Here is a 20,299-nt window from a genome sequence, read left to right as displayed (position 1 = left end):
GAATGGTGAGTTGTGGTAGCTTCTGGACTACTTAAACAGCAGAGTAGACTTCTGGTTATGGAAGAGTAGGATTCTGCTTGCGGAAGGGTAGATCTCTGCTTACAGAAGGGTAGACTAACGGGGAATGAGAGAAACAAGAAGCCTCTAGCAAGCTCCGATGTAGTTTCGTGGAAGCTTCTGACCGGAATCTCTGCCTTAGGCTAGCTTTAGACCAGAGGTCGCCGGGGTAGGTGATTTGTAGCCGGAGCTTAGTATAGAGTGATTGAAGTGATCGGAGTAGAGAATAAGTAAGTAGTTTTCGAGTGAGAGTCTGAACCCTTTCCAAGAGTGAGGCTTCCTCTATTTATAGGGTGTAGAGGATAGTAACCGCTCTTGGGGGCGCAGGGTTGTTGGATCCGCAATAGTAGGATCATACTAGACTGCTTCCGTGGCCGTTGATCTCTTGAGAGAGAAGGGTAGCCTTACGATACCCGTTGCCCTAGCCTGTTCGTTGCCAGTAGAAATAGTCCACCACTCCTTTAAAGTAGCGCAAGACTCGGTCTTCTACCATGACCTCAACGTGTAGCAGAATGCTAGGATTGGACTGACTCAATCTCTAACAATTTGGCCACGTGTACGCACAACTAGCTGGAGTGTGGGTGGATCGTCATGGCAGACTTTATCTCGGCATGCCAGGAGCGTGGGCTTGGGTAGGCCTGCTTAGAATTTCTGGGCTTGCGAGGCGTGTTGGGCTTTCGGTGGGCTTCCTTGCTAGACCGTAGAGGCTACTGAAGGCACCCCTCAAATGTTACACGAGGGTGGGTGCATAAGGAAGGCCCAATGCTGTTTTTTTGCCAATACAGTTTGTCCCCCACTCCCTGAGTTAGCGAGTGGCTGACTTAGGGAGTAGTTGTAGCTGGAACTATTAGAATCGTGCCCGGAAGCTTCGTATCGTTGTCTCGTTTCCCCGTGTGGTACGCCGGAGCGTTTTGACATGAGTCGGATAGAGCGGTACCATAGCTAGTGGCTAGCGAGTCAAGGAGACTTGTAATTGGTGGAGAGAGACGGATGCCGAAGCGTTAGCCATGTTCGGGACGTGGCAAGTCAGGGGGGAAAGATGGTCGGGTTGACCGAAGGAAGAGGAGCTGACGCGGTGTGTCCGGGTTAGGTCGCGGCAGGGCAGGAGCTTCTGCCCTGCTTTGGCGCGCGGGGCAGGGGTGCCTGCCCTGCTTTGGCGCGCGGGGCAGGGGTGCCCTGCCCTGCTGCTGGGCGCGGGGCAGGAGCTTCCTGCCCTGCTGATGGCGCGCGGGGCAGGAGCTTCCTGCCTTGCTGCTTGCGCGCGGGGCAGGAGCTTCTTGCCCTGCTGCTGGCGCGCGGGGCAGGAGCTTCCTGCCCTGCTGCTGGGCGCGGGGCAGGAGCATCCTGCCCTGCTGCTAGCGCGCGGGGCAGGAGCTTCCTGCCCTGCTGCTGGACGCGGGGCAGGAGCTTCCTGCCCTGCTGCTGGCGCGCGGGGCAGAAGCTTCCTGCCCTGCTGCTGGGCGCGGGGCAGGAGCTTCCTGCCCTGCTGCTGGGCGCGGGGCAGGAGCTTCCTGCCCTGCTGATGGCGCGCGGGGCAGGAGCTTCCTGCCCTGCTGCTGGACGCGGCGCAGGAGCTTTCTGCCCTGCTGCTGGCCGCAGGGCAGGAATTCCAATCCAGGCAGCATGCCATAATCTGTTTTTTTTTTTTTTTTTTTTTTATATATATATATACGTACGTATATGTGTATTAAGCACGTAAATTTGCAGAGTTACCTGAAATTTTTGCTGCCTCATTTTTCGTTCGACTTGACAGTTGATTCGCCAACGCGACAGCCGACGTCATTCATCCGATCTTGACTTCTCGTGGAGTTTTCATGTGAGTTAAGGTAGTATTTTCTTACCATGACTATGTGGGCTAGGTTAGCCATATGTTTGCCTTGTTTTACTCTTGTAGTAGGCGTAGGATTCGACCAAATTATGTTCTCTACATGTCATGTTAGTGTGGTGAACTTAACATATGCATGGCAGAGAATGTGTAGTGGCGGGGTAGAATCACGCTAGGCAGAAAATGTGTAACTACAGTGTAAAATCATGCTAGGCTTGTAGTTGACGTGTTAGCTAGGGTAGGACCTTGTTACCGCTGGGCGCGAGGGCAAGACAAGATCCTTGGTAGGAGTACCTTATTCTTACTCAGGTGTGTTCAACATTCCTCATATTGATTTGTTATCTAACATTGTGTTTCTATGTGCTTCCGTTGCAGGCTTTGCCTGGCATGGGTTATGCTAGAGATCTTCAAGACCAGCAAATTGTCGAGTGGAAGCAGAAATGCTACGCAAAACATCTCCCCGTTGAGGAGAAATCTCGCCTTGCTGAGGAGCAGACTCGTCTTGCCGAGGAGCAGAGTCGTCTCGTCGAGGAGCGAGGTCATCTTGCTGAAGAGTTCAAAGGCAAGCGAGTGGGACACGGCTAGCACGATTGCGCTTCTTGACCAACAGGAGGCAGAGGATAGGGCGATCGAAGAGGCAGAGCAGGCTCAGGCTAGGGCTAGAGCGTTGGATAGTCGTGCCCGTTGAGTTGTGCTACCCTTGGGCTAGCTTCTTCTACTGAGCAGTAGTTAGATTTACTTTCTTTTGCTTGCCCATGGGGCTATGTCAGGAATACTGTGTCGTTAGTTTGTGTTAAACTTAGACTTTCGGAGGGCTGTAGTATCTTTGGTTGCCCATGGGGCATGCTAGACTTTTTGTGGGGTGACTCCCCTTGTTATTCTAACTTCTGGGTCTTCCTTTGAAAAATGAAGCTAGAGTTGCTTTAACTATGCTTTATTGATGACTTGTGAATTGATAAATCATTGAGTACAGTAATTCAACAAAAAGTGCAACAAGTATGTAGTAGGACAAAGAGTGGTGCTCTTGGGCAGCCTTAGGACAAAGAGTGGTGCTCCAGGGCAGCCTAGGGCTGGGGTAAGGAGAGGCACACATCAGGGTAGCCTGAGTCGTCGGCTGCGCGCACTTTGTTAGTCTTTGGTGGACTCGTTGAGTAGAGGGTAGGTTGTGCCCTGCATTTTGCTTTGTACTACTCCGACCCGGGCAGGGATATGCATGCCAACGGCGGGGAAGCGTCATCTTGGCAGAAGTGTCGAATTGTCCGTGTGAACATTGTCTTGCCATCTATTGTCCCCCCAGCCTAAGTGTAGAGTTAGTTTGCTCTGGACTTAGGCTGTCATTCTCGTTGGCGTCGTAGGATGGGAGAAGGTTGTCCTTTTCCAGCTTGTCCAAATTCGCCATTAGATTGCCGATCATGCACGCTGCAAGAGGGGTGGTCGATGGCAAATGCCATCGACCTTCGGAAACTCGAGTTAGTGAGTTTTTTACATGTTAAAAAAAAGGTTGCCAGAGGAGGTAGAGGTATGTGTTACTCTCCCTTAGGCAAAGTGTTGGACCATGCTTGTCCTGTTATCCTCGTCGACATCGTAGGATGGGGGAAGGGCGTCCTTCCCCAGCTTGTCCAAGTCTGCCGTTAGATAGCCAGCCTCCACACTGGAATGATGGGTGGTCGATGGCAACGCCATCGACCTTCAGAAACTCGAGTTAGCATCGTCCTGAGATGACAAAGGAAAAATTATGTAAAGGAGGTAAGGGCATGTGTTACTCTCCCTCAGGTCGGACTAGGCTTGTTCTGGGCTTAGGTCGTCATCCTTGTTGATGCTGCAAGGTGGGAGAAGAGTGTTCTGTTTCCAGCTTGCCCATGTCTACCGTAGGATAATCAACCTGTACAGAAAAGAAGAAAGGGTGGTCGATGGCATTGCCATCGACCCTCCGACGCCCAAGTCAGTAATGTTCTGAGGAGAGAATAGATAATGGACAGAGGAAATAAGAATATGTGGTACTCCCTGTTCCCCTCTGAGGGGTTCGGTGTGGGCATGTTATATGCTACCGAGTTACTGGAGCCGCAACTGCCCTTATGCTCCTTGGTCTGGGAGTTGAACCAACTTCACCAGGTGTGTATGTCTACGCTGGTAGACCAGCGGGTCTAATGGGGTGTGTCCCATTTTATTGTCAAGAATCCTGTCACAAAATGGGTGAGAGGGGTAGTCGGCGGCATGGCCACCGACTCTCCGATGCTTAAGTCAGAACAAGTGTTTATTAGAAGCGGTAAGTAAAGTAAAGAGGTAGGGTTAGAAGTGGTACAACTTTAGGTGAGTGGCGTTCCAACTGTTGTTAATGTTGAGCCCATCTTTTGCTTGGAGCTTGTACGCTCCCTGGCCTATCACCCTGGTGATTAGGTAAGGGCCTTCCCAGTTGGGGGCTAGTTTACCTGCTCCAGCCTCTCTGGTATTCTGGAAAACCTTTCGGAGCACCCAGTCGCCTACTTTGAAGGTACGAGCCCTGATGTTCCGGTTGTAATGACGGGCTACCTTTTGCTGGTATGCTGCATTCCTTATTACTGCCATATCTCGAAGCTCGTCGACCGTGTCGAGGTTGTGGTTGAGTTGATCCCAATTTGACTCTTCTGTAGTCCATTGACAACGTACTGATGGTACTCCAGCTTCCACTGGTATGACCGCTTCAGAACCGTAGGCTAGGGAGAAAGGAGTTTCGCCAGTTGGGGTTCTAGCAGTAGTTCGATACGACCAGAGAACCCCTGGCAACTCGTCTGCCCAAGCCCCTTTAGCTTTTTTGAGCCTCTTCTTCATAGTTTTCATGATGGTCTTATTAGAAGACTCTGCTTGTCCATTAGATTGAGGGTAGCGTGGGGTAGAGAAGCTAAGCTTGATTCCCCATCCCTTGCAGAAGTCCTGGAAGTCGAAACTAATAAACTGGGAACCGTTGTCGGTAACGATCTCCTTGGGTACCCCGAACCTGCAAATAACATTTTTCCAAATAAAATTCTTTACCTCGCGGTCTCTGACCTGGTGGAATGCCTCAGCCTCGATCCACTTGGTGAAGTAGTCTGTTACGGCTAGCATGTAAACTCTCTGCCCTGGAGCAGTGGGTAGTTTTCCCACGATGTCCATACCCCACTTCATGAATGGCCATGGTGAGAGTATGGAGTTGAGTTTTTCTGGAGGTAAATGGGAGGAGTTGGCAAACCTCTGGCAACTGTCGCAATTCCTGACGTGACTTATAGAATCTGCTCGCATGGTAGGCCAGTAGTAGCCGGCTGTGAGGACTCGGCTGGCTAGACTACGGCTTCCTGAGTGGTTGCCACATTCTCCTTCATGAAGTTCGGCTAGCACGTATTTGGCTTCCTCTGGAGTAACACATTTGAGATAGGGTCCAGAGTAGGATCTTTTAAGTAGTTGACCTTCCAGCATGGTGAACCTAACTGCTTTTGCTCTTAGTCTACGAGCCTCATTCTTGTCTTCTGGTAGCTCGTCGGTGGTCAAATAACTTATTATTGGTGTCATCCAATTGTTGTTGGAATCTACACTTGCTACCTCCAGGGCAGGATTTTTCCATGTGGCTGGCCACTGGAGGGTAACTAGTGGGATTGACTGCTCTGACTTGGCTGGGATCGATGAGCCCAGATTGGCTAGGGCATCAGCATGGCCATTCTCCAGCCTGGGTACCTGTGTTATGTTGGCCTCTTCGAAGTCAGCTAACATACCTTTTACCTTGGCTAGGTAAGCGGTCATCCTGGCATCTCTGGTCTGGTATGCTCCTTGCGTTTGGTTGACTATCAGTTGGGAGTCTGACTTTATCTCTAGCCTTCGAACACCTATTTCTTTGGCGAGAGCTAGCCCGGCGATCAATGATTCGTACTCGGCTTCGTTATTTGTGGCTTTGAACTCACATCTGACGGCACGCTGGATTTGGTCTCCCTCAGGGGATTGGAGGACTAGCCCTAGCCCGACCCCATTCATGTTACTGGAGCCATCAACCGACATGGTCCATTTCAGCTTTTTCTGCTCTGCAAGACACAGTAACTCCTTGTTCTTCCCGTACTAACACTGCGCTTACTGCTGTTTCGGAGACTGCTAGGTAGACATACAATTTTTCTCCCTCCTGAGGCTTGGATAGCAAGGGTGGAGAGGTCAGGTACTCCTTCAGTTGCTGGAGTGCCTCTTCGCATGCTGGAGTCCATGCAAATTCTTTGGCCTTTCGTAAGGTAGAGAAGAAATGGTGGCATTTTTCAGAGGAACGTGAGATAAAACGGCTGAGTGCTGCCACTCGGCCAGCTAGTTTCTGCACATCTTTGATGCATGTGGGAGAAGGGATGTTCATCACAGACAGGATCTGGTCTGGGTTGGCTTCTACTCCTCTGTGGGTCACCATGTACCCCAAGAACTTCCCTGAAGAAACACCGAAGGAACACTTAGTAGGATTAAGTTTCATATTGTACCTTTCTAGTACGTCGAAAGCCTGTTGGAGATGTTTGAGATGTTCTTCAGCCATCAGAGACTTGACTAGCATGTCGTCGATGTAGACTTCCATGGTGTCCCCCAGCATGCCTGCAAACATTTTGTTTACCAGTCTCTGGTAGGTTGCCCCTGCGTTCTTCAACCCGAACGGCATGACTTTGTAGCAGAAGATGCCTCTTTCTGTGATGAAGGCAGTCTTTTCCTGGTCTGCAGGGTGCATCAGTATCTGGTTGTACCCAGAGAACGCGTCCATAAAGCTGAGTAGTTGGTGGCCTGCAGTGGCATCGACAAGCATGTCGATGTGAGGTAACGGGAATGAATCCTTGGGACAAGCTTTGTTTAAGTCTGTGAAGTCGATACAGACTCTCCACTTCCCATTTTTCTTCTTTACCACGACTACGTTGGCCAACCAGTCGGGGTAGTTGACTTCTCGGACAGACCCAGCTTCGATCAGCTTCTGAACTTCCTCATTTATTACCCTGTTTCGTTCTGGAGCGAATTTTCTACGCTTCTGTCTTACTGGAGGATGGCTAGGATCTACCTGCAATTTGTGTACCATTACCTCAGGGTCGATTCCAGTCATGTCAGCATGAGACCAGGCAAAGCAATCGTGGTGGGTTGTGAGGAACTCGACGAGCTTGCTCCGTAGGGTAGGATTGAGCTTAGAACCAATCTGTACTTTATGATCCGGGAAGTCTGGGTGGATCTGGACTTCATCTAGCTCTTCCATACTTGGGCAGTCTGGATCGGTGCTACTGTGTTTCTCCTTCTGTAATTGCTATAAGGCTGACTTCGGGGCTTTCATTGCGTTTTTGTAGCAATTCCTTGAGGTACTCTGCTCCCCTCTGATCTCTCGGACACCCCAGGGAGTTGGGAACCTGAGCACTTGGTGGAACGTAGATGGTACTGCCCTCATGCTGTGGATCCATGGCCTACCGAGTATGATATTGTAGGCAGAAGGGCAGTCCAGTACGACAAACACAGTGCTAAGGTTGACTCCTCCTGCGAAGACGGGAAGGGTGACTTCTCCCAATGTGTGTTTCTGTTCTCCACTAAAGCCTACCAGAACAGTAGAGCGTCGACATATGCAAGATTCATCTAAGCCCATACCTTGCAAAGCATTCAAGAAAAGCACATTAGTGGATGAACCATTATCTATCAAAATACGCTTAACTAGAACGTTTGCAATATTGAGAGAGATAACAAGAGCGTCATGATGAGGGTTGACGAGCCCTATGGCTTCATTGTCTATGAAGCTTATTGTCTGGTTGGTGTAGGCATGAGGAGTAGCGTCTGTAGAGTGGGCTAGAGGGTTGGCGGCAATTCTAGCACTCCTCTTGGCTGCAGAGTGGCTAACTCCACTCACTTCTGAACCTCCTGAGATTACTAGACACGTCTTCGTAGGAATCGGCTGCTCTGGTTCCTTGACTTGGGTGTCTCGTTGTGCCAGGGTACTCTTCCCTTTCTCTGTCAACAAATCGGTAAGGTGGCCTCTTTTCAGCAACTCTGCAACTTCTAGCCTGAGGGCTATGCAATCTGTAGTGTTGTGGCCGTGATCTCCGTGGAACTCGCACCACTTGGTTGTGTCTCTCTTCTCGCCAGGAGTCTTTGTCTTTCCTGGCCATCTTACAGTACTGCCCATGCCCTTCATAACCGCTACTAGTTCGACTGGTTCAATGCTCAGGTTGTACTCTGGAATCCTGGTACGAACGGGTCCTTGAGGCTTCTCTGCTGGGCGACCTGATGGAGGGTCAAGTGGCCTTCTGTTCTCCCTAGGAGGGCCACGTCTGGAAGTTGGGTAGGGTTCCCCTGGTCTGCTATCTGTTCTCCGATCTGGTCGTCTCGAGCGACGGTCCCTGTTCCTGTCATCATAAGAATAATATTTGTTTCGGTGGGCTTCGTCTTCCTCCCACCGAATTTCTACCCAAGCGCGAGCCAGGGCATCCTCCATGGTAGTGCAATTGAATTTGGTAAGCTCCTTGTACAACTCTCCTTCTGGCAGTAAGCCTTTTCTGAACGCATCAACGGCAGTCTCTTGGTTGCAGTAGGGAATCGACACTTTCTCTCGGTTGAACCTCCCCACGTAGTCTCTGAGTGGCTCACCCCTTCTCTGGTGGACTCGGTAGAGGTCGCCAGATAGCTTTTCTAGCTTTTTGCTACTGGCAAACTGCTCTACAAATGTGTCTGTGAGCTGGGCAAAGGAGGCGATCGAATTATTGGGCAGGTTCGTGTACCACTGCAAAGCTGGTCCGACGAGGCTTGAACCGAAGCTCTTGCACATACATGCCTCCCTGAGATCTCTGGGTATTGCAGCGGTGAACATCCTCTGCTTATATGATGCGATGTGATCGTCTGGATCGGAAGTTCCATCGTACATCCTCATGTTAGGGAACGAAAACTTCTTAGGCATTTCTACTAAGGCAATAGCATCAACGAAAGGTGAGTCTGCGTAGCTCTGGGGCAGACTCTTCCTTAGCGGAGCAGGAACTCCAGGGATCCTGGTGATCATTGCCTCCATCTCTGCGAGTTTCCTAGCCATGATCTGCTCTAGAGGAGTACCTGTAAAAGACAAGTTTAGGATGTCAGCTTGTGAGTTAAGGTTTGTCCCACCTGCCACAATGCGTGAGGGGGGAACAGTAAACATTGAAGAGGAGAAAAGAGGAGAAGTAGTAGAGTGTAAGGGCAGAGTAGAGTGTAGGGGCAGAGCAGAGCTCTGGAATGAAGGCAGAGGCATTATGAAGGGTGTTGTAGAGCCAGCTTGAGTTGCAGGTAGTGTTGTAGAACCACTGACAGTAGCCGATTGCATGGGTGGTTGGCTGGAAGAACTTCCTGGCTCTGGAGTGAAAGGTTGCATCGAAGTAACAGGAGCTCGAAACCTTAGCCCTGTTGATCTTGGTACAGAGAGCTCGGTGATCTTCTCTTGAAGTAGCTGGTTTTCTGCTCTCACCAGAGAATTCTCTTCTTCTAGAGCTTTGAACTTTTGGGCATTCTCCTGTACTTGGGCTGTGAGAGCAGCTATCTGGGCTGAAACGTCGATCGGAGTGGCTACCATGTCGTCTGCCATTGCAAAGGTCGTCTTTGATAGTTGTTGCTGAGGCCCCACGGTGGGCGCCAAACTGTGGACGGGTAGAAAGTCACACGGTTAGAAGGATCGTCGGGTGGGCACCAGCAACTAGGCTTCGGGCCTCCAAATAGACGGGTTGACGGGCAGAAGGTCGGTTCTGGTAGCCGGGTAGACGGGTAGGCAGACGTCAGAGAAGGAAACAGCTACTGTCGGGCCAACGTCAGGGTAGAAAACGGGTACCAGTAGCCTGTAAACCTGCACAAGGAAAACACAACCGTGAAGTCCAAAGGGGGCACCGGAGATGGTGTCGGCCAAGGATCCTCCGACGGTCAAGTCAGTAACTTAGTTCGATGTAATAAAGAGAATAACCGAAGGTAGAGTTACTATTGATGGTAGAATCGTTGTAGCGTCGGGGTGGCACGACTCGTAGAGTGGCCGGAGCTCGGTTCTACGGAATGGTGAGTTGTGGTAGCTTCTGGACTACTTAAACAGCAGAGTAGACTTCTGGTTATGGAAGAGTAGGATTCTGCTTGCGGAAGGGTAGATCTCTGCTTACAGAAGGGTAGACTAACGGGGAATGAGAGAAACAAGAAGCCTCTAGCAAGCTCCGATGTAGTTTCGTGGAAGCTTCTGACCGGAATCTCTGCCTTAGGCTAGCTTTAGACCAGAGGTCGCCGGGGTAGGTGATTTGTAGCCGGAGCTTAGTATAGAGTGATTGAAGTGATCGGAGTAGAGAATAAGTAAGTAGTTTTCGAGTGAGAGTCTGAACCCTTTCCAAGAGTGAGGCTTCCTCTATTTATAGGGTGTAGAGGATAGTAACCGCTCTTGGGGGCGCAGGGTTGTTGGATCCGCAATAGTAGGATCATACTAGACTGCTTCCGTGGCCGTTGATCTCTTGAGAGAGAAGGGTAGCCTTACGATACCCGTTGCCCTAGCCTGTTCGTTGCCAGTAGAAATAGTCCACCACTCCTTTAAAGTAGCGCAAGACTCGGTCTTCTACCATGACCTCAACGTGTAGCAGAATGCTAGGATTGGACTGACTCAATCTCTAACAATTTGGCCACGTGTACGCACAACTAGCTGGAGTGTGGGTGGATCGTCATGGCAGACTTTATCTCGGCATGCCAGGAGCGTGGGCTTGGGTAGGCCTGCTTAGAATTTCTGGGCTTGCGAGGCGTGTTGGGCTTTCGGTGGGCTTCCTTGCTAGACCGTAGAGGCTACTGAAGGCACCCCTCAAATGTTACACGAGGGTGGGCGCATAAGGAAGGCCCAATGCTGTTTTTTGCCAATACACCGTGTAAGCATTTCTTTAAACTGAGGAACTTTAAAGCCATCCTGAACAACTAAGTTCAAGATATGACAGCAACATCGAACATGAAACAATTCGCCTCTCAATGGTAAATGAGGCATTAACTCGATTAATCGAGAAACAGACACAGTATTTGCACTGGCATTATCCATTGACAAGGAAAATACTTTGTCAGATATCAGAAGTAAGAGCAATTCGACCAGGAGCACTAAGTAAAACATTTCTGAGTGCATCTTTTTCTTCCTTAAAGTATTTAAGGATATCATTTCTAACTGTGCTCCTGGAAAATGACTTGAACCCAGGATGGAAGGAATCAGTGATATAAAATTGAAAGAAAGGGTCCTCCACAAATTGCATCGGCAACTCGCGAAGGATTAAAAGCTTGATCGTGTTTTTGCGAGCTCTCGACAGACTAAACTGAATTGAACCCATATTTTCGCTGTTTGGATCTTGTACCAACTTTGATTGAGATAAGTCAATTTTTAGTGCTTTAGCACACTTAAATGTGTGTCTCTTGAAATGTGTTGTCCCATTAGAAGATTTCGAATTTCGAGAAACACCACAAAAGTTGCATTTGGCCATTTTAATGATCTTGCCTCCATTTTTAGGATCAGGAGCATCATGAAAGGAATAGAAGTCCCAAACCTTAGAAGTTCTGCCTCTCGTACAGGTTGATGTTCCAGTCAGCACATCTACTTCGCCTGCGGGAGAACCAGCAGGAGCAGACACACCAGGAACAGGAGGATCAGCAGGAGATATTTCTCCATGAGCACCACTTTGACTCTCCGTCAAATCAACCTAAGTAGAACCACAGCCAACATAGAAAGTCATTCTCCTAAGCTGAGTTCATGTGAAGAGAACTAAGATAACGAAATTCATCATCGGTTTGTAGGAACATCAATTTTCGTTCGGACATTCAATTTCTAACCAGCTTCCTTGAATCACCCATTTTGGTTACAGTGTTCTAACAACAAAGAAGTGTCCACAATTGGGAGAACCATTTAGGTTCTTCATCAATTCGGTCCTTCTAAGTGTTTATACAAAGCATCCAAAACTGGAATGACAAGTGATCCAGTCTGAAATCATGAGCCCTACAGAGAAGGTAAGAAACATAGAAGTTAGAAATAGACAAGTTTAGAAACAAAAAAGTTTAAGATATTAGAAATAGAAAAAAAGAAGTTAGAAAAGAAGGTAGAAACAAAGTAGTTGAAACTTAGAACACTGAAGTTTTAAAAAAGAAGACAGAGAAGGGAGAAGAAAGAGAGAAGGGAAGTTTTAGAAACATAGTAGGTTAGAAATATTGTTGTTTTAATAAAGAAAGAGAGAAGAAGAGTCTTGTCGTTTTAGGAAAGAAAGAGAGAAGTTTAGAACCAAATTTTAAGAAAGAAAGAGAAAAGTTTAGAACAAAGTTTAGAACAAAGTTTTTTTTTAAAGTTTAGAACAAAGTTGAAAGAAAATAACTTAATTGTTTAAAAAAACAAAACTTGGTTGTTTGAAAGAAACCAGAGAGAGAAAGAGAGAAGAATAGTTGGAAAAAAAAATATATTTGAAAATGTTGTTGTAGAAAAAGAAAACAGAAAGAAGGGAGTTTAAAAAACTTATTTGTTTTAAAAAAGAAAGAAAAACAGAGAAGATTAGTTTGAAAAACAGAGAATATTAGTTTAGAAAACTCCTAATGGTTGATGAAGGCAAGATCATTAGGGCCGATCGTATATTTGTATGATATCTCAATGAGACTATGACTATCCATTATTCCATTCCATGAACTATGATAGTATCTATTTGATCGTATATTTGTATGATATCTCCTAATGGTTCTGAAACAGAAAAATCTTATCTATTTGATCAGACAGATCGATAGTCAGATCTGTTTGATTAAATAGATTAGACTCAAATTAGATAGATCTGTTTTAGAACTAAAAAAATATTTAAAACATCCTCTAATTTGTATGTGATAATCATAGTATCATACTTATCAATGAACTATGATAGTATGATACTATGATCTATTTATGTAATCGTTCTGAAACAGACACTCTGATCTGTTTGATCAGACAGATCGATAGTTAGATCTGTCTGATTAAACAGATCATACTCAAATGAGTTGAGTTCTGTTTCAGAACTAAAAGAAAAAAAAATTATCCACTATTTTTTCTTGTTTACAAGTACATCAATATCAACCACAAAAAAAAAAAAAATTACAAGACAAATACATTATAGATCTGATCTATTTGATCAGACAGATCAAAGGTTTAGGACTCTGATCTGTCTGATCAAACAGATCTGACTCGTTAGAGTCGAGATCTTCACATGTAATCATAACAAATAATGTTATACACATTATTCATTACACATTACAACCCTTAACTAAAACATTCAATAAATAAAATCAAATAAATTAAATAACATCAAATAAATAACCATCAGATGAGTTCGAAGGCTTAACCGCGTCCTTTGATCCGAAGATCATCAGCGTATACCCATTATGAACTAACCATCAGAGAGATCAGAGACTTCGACCATAAGTAATCATCAACTTCGACCAACTTCGACCAACAGTAGATGATGATGTGAAGATCAGAGACTTCGACCATAAGTAATCATAACCATAGTCTTTAATGGAAAATCACAGAGAGATGATGATGTATACTAACCATATTGAGAGGCTTCGACCAACAGTAGATGTAGACTTCGACCAACAATAGATGAAAGAGAGACTTCGACCAAAATGTTTAACCCTAGTGTTCTTTAATGGAGATACTAGAGAGAGATAATAGTTTGAGGCTGAAAGAGAGAGAGAGAGGGGCGGAAAGAGAGAGAGAGAGTGGCGGAAGAGAGAGAGAGATGATAGGGTTCGGTGAGACTTGAGAGGCATTAGGGTTTTTACCCTGGGAAGAGAGGGTATTTATAGGTGGGGTGATTTAATCCAACGGTTGAGATATTATTTAATCTCAGCCATTGGATTAAAGAAAAACTCGCGGACTTTCGAGCTTACCGACGGGCTACTATTCGGGCTCTACAAACGGCCAACTTATCGGGCTATACTAACGGGCAACCAATCGGGCCGGGACTCGGACGGGCTTAACGGGTCGGGACTCGGAATTGAGAACCTGTCCGAGTCCCGGCCCTATTAGCCCGATATATCGGGCCGGGTTAGCCCGGCTCGGGGCTGCTTCAGTCATCGGTCTCTCACGGTTCGGGCCGGATCACGGGTTTCCGGACCGTTTTCCCAGCCCTATATTCACCCATTAGCAGAGATACTATGCCCCGCCACTCTCTGGGATAACCCGTTTTTCATTTTCTCTCGCTAAATTTCGTCTGACCAAGTCATCTAGCCACGATTCACCCGGAAAAGTGGACGAGCGCAGTGGCACATCTATGTAGGGTCTAGGGGGGTCTATAGACCCACTTCAACTTGTACGATTTCATATACGACATCTAATAAAAAATATATATGTATCATAATAGTATCAGTAGATAAAGGAAGTTCTCAATAACAACAATTGTTGTTCCCCCAACGGATAAGGTGCTGAAGTATTGTTAGAGCTAACACAAGTTTGAATCCAAGCTCAGTCATTTTTTTCTTTATTTTATTGAAAGGAGGAACCCATAATATATATGGTCTCGTGCATACTCAAATATGGTAATAAGTGGGTCGCTGGGTCAAGACGGGAGGGTAATAAGCGGGTCACGGGTTCAACTCTCGGAATATTCTTCGAATTAATTTGGGTATTTAGGGTTTCTAAAAAGTTTCTAAAGCGACTTTTTATAGAGATTTTTTAGACCCCTCAAAGTAAATCCTGGATACGACACTGGACGGGAATAGTGTCATTTTTCTTCATCCATACCCCGGGAACTCATTTTTTATTATCCACACACATAGACAAAAAATCATCTCTTTCTTCCCCATAGGTGGTAGAGAATTGTCATCCATGGGGGTTCTTCTCCTTCATCCAGAAAAAACCACCAAAAGGATGAACACTTGAAATCCTTCGCTCTCTCTTTTTTGTCGGTGGTAGAGGAACGTCATTCACTGAAGACTTGAGTTCTTTTGATTAGAATATAATCTCTTATTCTTATAGATGGAATGTCATTCACTGAAGACGGGAGTTCTTTTGATTAGAATAAAATCTCTTTCTTATGGAAAATTCGATTTCAAGTACTCCTAAAGATAAATACCCAAAACCAATTAGTAGTACTTTAACTGGTTGATAATAATGTGTCACGGTCGTGGGACCTTTGTTTCTAGCACTCACTTCACATCCTTTTTTGAATGAAAACTTATATTGTAGTATGATGATGGAAACTTTGACATCTCGCATGGATTTTAGGGTCACTTAAGCAACAATATGGTAGAGAAAATCTTAGATCTTACACACATTTTTATGTTTTTTGTTGAACACATTTTTATGTCTTCTTAGTTATGCTTTCTTAATTCTTATACACTAGAAATGGTTATTCTTTTGCGCACAAGAGTAAAGAGAAATGATTTTACCCCCATGGAATCTCGCTCAACTTTTGATTCAGTAATTGACGTTGAATCTTACTGACCACATACTTTTATTAACTGTGTCTGTGTCATCCGTGCATTAAGATTTTGAGTAAAACTCCAACGGGTTGTAGCACTCAAATAGTTAATAATTACTATCCATGAAGAACAAAAAGAGGGCCGGTTAATTTTTTTTGAAATGTCAAAAGGTAATCCTAATGCGTACTTTGATTCTGCTTTTAAACGTAAAATTATTCTTTTACTGTTTATATTTTTCGTCTTTGATTTTTTTTTACACATTCTTCTTCATAACTTGTTTCAGGAATTGCTACGTAGGAGAACAATTGTTTGGATTTGAGAAGGTTATTGTAGGTGGGACAAAAAACTCGGTGAATCAGGTTAAAGTCTTGTAATTCCGTAAATCCCAACATTTAATATAGAGAAAATTTGTTATCTACAGCTAACGGGATATCATCTTCTTGAGGATTCAGAATCTTACAAGGGATTTTGCGTCAGGTTTGAGATTATAGTTTTCAGTTTTTGTTTTCGGGTTTGATTGAGATCGATAGCACAAAAACAAGAGACGAAAACTAAAAATGTCATTTAATTTCGTTCAGGTTCTGGTGTAATGTCCAAGACAAAAAAATGTCATGGTTCTTGTCAGCTTTTTTTTCTTATCTTCTTTGTTATTTCTCAGATTGTAGTAGAAGTTATTCTGGTTCATTTACTAGCAGTGTGGTGAAACTTTTCAATGATAATCAATATCCACTTTGGTTGAACATGAATAAGAGATTCTTGATTTTTAATTCCATTATTAAAGAACTTTCTTTTCCACAATCTTGAACTTTATTTTCTTGTAGAAAGTATTCTTATGATTATCATCTTTTTGTGAGATGATTTGTTCGATAAACTATCACCTTTTTCATTCACCTTTGTTGTTTTATCAATTAATATACAGGCAGAAATTCGATATATTTGAGGTGGTTAGAAGTCGAGATATACGAGACATAGCATATCGGTAGAGGGTTAATCTGTGTCCAGTGGGCACAAATAGTTCTGTAATCTCAACATTTTGAGAAAATAAATTTAGGAGGGACGAGACATAGCATATCGGGAGAGGGTTAATTTGTGTCCAGTGGGCACAAACAGTTCTATAATCTCAACCGTATGAGGAAATAAATTTAGGAGGTATAATCTCAAATCTTTGGAGATAAGTTTATAAAATGTAATCTCAATCCTCAGAGGTAAGTTTGGAAGATTTTAACCATGGAAGATGAGGTATATTCTAAAAAATGTTATCCTTCACCCATATTGTATAGATTCGACAGAGTCGAAAATTTTCTTAGGTCAAGGTTTTACATGTTATTCTCGTTATAATATATTAAACTAACGAATTATAGGTAACAAAAATAATGTCAATGTCATCTCCACTCGTGAGTCGTGACCACTCAGTTCTAAGTTAGACGATTACAAATTTAACATGGTTACAATGTTTCAACAAAAAAAATTTATATGGTTACAAGCCAAGATCCTATAGAATCACTCTGGAAAAAACATTTGTTAGGCTTAAAGAACTCTGCTTTGTGACGAAACGTGTCAGAATAATCACTCATGAAGAAATGATCTTGCACCAAATAATATAATGTTTAGATCATTCAATACCTGTATCTTAACTTTCTTTTTCTTCACTTCACCGCCACCGTCACAAACCAGACATATCACCACCACCATATGTTCCTTCTATGTCCTCTCTCCTATATTGAATAGTTTTTGCATTTTTTTTTTTGAAGTCGACTACGATTTACGTATGTCGTTACATTTGGCATTGATACATCAAAGATGTGATACGCTCAATAACTGCCCACTCAAACTGAAACAAGACCGGATCTATAGTCCAACAAGACAATGGCCTAAAGCCCAACTACCTTGGAACCACTTGGGCTACCAACTGTTGACAGTTTTTGCACTTTTGTGTAATACTAATATTTTGTCTCGGCAACCATTTCGAGTGTTCCTAGTCCTAGATCATCGGCCTTACTAAAACGGTGCCCAAACCCGACCCATGAGTAGCGCGCCCTGTCAGAACCCGAACGAGTTAACCCATTACCATCCCTAATCCGGCTCCCTTGCTTTCTCCCCAGCATTTTCACTCTCTCTCTCAAATGTCGATGGTGGCGTCTCCAACCCCTGAAACTGACCCTGAAATTGACACCAATGGAAACCCTAAAAGTCCCAACACCATTGTTGCATCTTCAACTCCTCTGGTTTGCTTATCCAAGTTTGCTGCAGACGCTGCCGCTGGTGCTTTCATGGGTTCCATCTTTGGCTACGGTAGGATCCCTTCATTTTCTTTTCTATCAAGCTAAATTCGTTAGAATTATCTCTATATTACTTAAACATAGATTTTCGCAACTTGGGTTTGATCTTTTAGAGCTGTTCTTGTGCTATAGGCTTTAGTATTCGGGAAAATTTTGTAGGGTTTTGTTAAGATTTTAGGGCAAATCTTGTGGAATTTTCTGTAACTTGTTTTTAAAGATGACAAAACTTGTGTTTTTTTAAGTGTTATTCTTCTTTACATATTTGGGTAATACCTCAGGTAATGAAATCTATATGCTTGATAGCTTATCTTCCATTCTATATTGTTTGATTAAAAAACTTTTCCATAAATTAACTAGATCTTAGTTTGCAACTTAATTATTTGGAGGTCTGATTGTCTTGAATGTGTAATTTTTGTTGTTGAAAACTAGGGAAAGCTTGGCATTCTATGAATGTTGTACAATACTCATTTTCAAGTTATCCTTGAAATGTTTTAAAATACGTTGTTACGCCTCAAGGCGGTTTGCTCTCACGAGGCGACGCCTCGATGCGTATAAAGCATGAAGTATTTTTTTCCAAGGAAAATGATCTAAATTATGTAAATGCATAACATCGTTTTTCTACTTCACTAAAATAATATGAGGTCCTAAGTGGTTAATAAACAAAAATACAAATATTTTTGTGTTGCCGAACAACTTAAAAATAAATAGTGACTTGTGATGCACATGTTCTATTCTCAAGTTAAATACATTTGCCTCAGGTATCAAGTGACCGCCTCGCCTCGAGGCGGATGGCTCGAAAGTTTTTTTAAAATATTGATCCTTTGATGGTTGTTAACTGTTAAGCGATATTATATGACTCGTTTAATAGTTGGTTCACATGAAGAACTATAGTGTGGTTATTAGGTGATACCGAACCATTTAATAGCTAGTCGCTGAAAAGGTATATCTGTATTTCATGTGCTAGCACCTAGATAGACAAACCATATGCAACCTATGCAGTGAATAATTGCAAATATTAATGTCATACATTTTTATAGAAACAAAAGAAATATTTGTCATACAAACGATAGCCTAAATGTCAATTTTAACCAAGTAGACAGTTGTCCTTTTTTGCGAAACACTCAAACCCGTGAGCCACGATTGTTAACATTATTGCAAATTCTTGTTAGTCGCGCCGGCAATATACGACGAGTCAAGTCAATCTCGTGCATGTTAGTTGTTTGCACTGCTCGTAACATGTTCCGTTTCTTACTGGGTGGGATTTTAAATGTTTAAATCACTTCGGTTCACGTGACTATTTACCAATCCAGTTTGTCTTTTTGCATTTTTACGACCCTATGTGTATAAGACAATTTAAGTGGTTAACATGGAAGATTGAGTGGCATCCCCTGATGCGAGTCTGTTCTTATAGTGGTGATATTTCTTACTTAAGTATCCATTTTAGGTACTTATAAGTTATTCCTCGTAGTTCATTAAATTGCATGAATATGTATTCAAATGGGTTAGAAGCGTCAGCTGGAATGAGCAAGTACTGCCGAAGTTGTTTTTCTTATAAAGTCTATTCATGTAAACCGGTACGTAACTTAATGCGTCTGAGGGTGTACCCATGTCTGTTGTGCATTATTGTATCTTATTTTCGTGTATTGTTGCCATTTCTCAAGTTCTTATGATTAAAATTCCACTTATGACGAAGTTCGCTTGGAATTTGCGAGTGCAACTACCATCTCCTTTCGCTTAGTCCGAAAATATTCCTGCACTAAAGTGTCGTTTGCGTACTTCCCTCAGGTTCGGGGTTGATGAAGAAGAAAGGGTTTAAAGGATCATTTGCAGATGCAGGGACTTCTGCCAAGGTTTGTCAAGTCATATATAATCTAGTGCTAAGTGTTAGTCTGTTAGAGATAATTTGAAGTTCTATTGTTCTATCAGTATTTTAGATTTCTTCGCCACTACTAAATTTTTGAATATACGGGTTAAATTGCTTCCATACCGTATCAGTCATTTGCAGTTTTATCGGGAGTTCACAGTTTGGTTGTTTGCTTCTTGAGGAGAATACGAGGAAAAGATGATGGTAAGCACGTCAGAATTCGGAAGCCCTGATCGATCCAATGACTCCATACTCAATTTATTCTGATGTTTTTTTTTTCCTTGTGTAGTCATTAATGCCGGAGTAGCAGGATGTTGCACTGGTCTGGCTCTGAGTTTTCCAGGTATAATAACATCAAACTCGCCATTAAAATGTCTGTATATCAAGTTTCGTCACTCAATTTTCTATACTCGGTAAATTGATTGGAGTTTCCGTTTTCTCATTTCACAGGTGCACCACAAGCTCTTCTCCAGAACTGCCTGACGTTTGGAGCTTTCTCGTTTATAATCGAAGGGCTTAACAAGCAGCAACCAGCACTAGCTCACTCTTTCACAAAGAGCACACTTCATCAATTAGAAGTTCTTCCTCCTTTTACACTTCATCTTCCTAATAACTTGAAAGACGGGTTTTCATCATTTTGCCTATCAATACAGAAGTCGAAACGACCCTCTCTCCCAATTTCTCAGTGAAGATCTCGGTCAAATTATGGGCCGTTGCAGATGAACTATCTCTAGATTGTAATTTTGTTTTGTTTTTCAGTTGTGAGCTTTGAAGTTTCTTTATCTTTGTAAATCGAGTAAAAAAGGCGAATCTTTCTTAGGAGACGAATAATAGAGCTTATTTTATTCTGTTGGAACCATCTTATAGATGTTATCGTATCAGCTACACGTAGTGCAT

At 43.8% G+C, this 20,299-nt stretch overlaps 1 protein-coding gene across 1 annotated transcript; it reads left to right on the top strand.

Annotated features, from left to right (window-relative positions):
• The first annotated feature begins 16,954 nt into the window (after window positions 1-16,954).
• Window positions 16,955-20,261, top strand: LOC147536379 (mitochondrial import inner membrane translocase subunit TIM22-3-like). The gene is made up of 6 exons (XM_086643745.1): window positions 16,955-16,986; window positions 17,179-17,551; window positions 19,324-19,388; window positions 19,534-19,606; window positions 19,692-19,745; window positions 19,853-20,261. Exons 2-6 carry the CDS (start codon window positions 17,383-17,385, stop codon window positions 20,089-20,091), a joined length of 600 nt encoding a protein of 199 aa, XP_086499871.1. The 5' UTR covers window positions 16,955-16,986; window positions 17,179-17,382; the 3' UTR covers window positions 20,092-20,261.
• Window positions 20,262-20,299: the final 38 nt, after the last annotated feature.

The sequence above is a fragment of the Eschscholzia californica genome, unplaced genomic scaffold (genome assembly GCF_041429995.1).
Source record: "Eschscholzia californica isolate CP2 unplaced genomic scaffold, dmEscCali1.0.p SCAF_5, whole genome shotgun sequence".
Taxonomy (NCBI): domain Eukaryota; kingdom Viridiplantae; phylum Streptophyta; class Magnoliopsida; order Ranunculales; family Papaveraceae; genus Eschscholzia; species Eschscholzia californica.
Note: the sequence above shows the minus strand (reverse complement) of the source record. Positions and strands in the feature narration are given on the sequence as shown.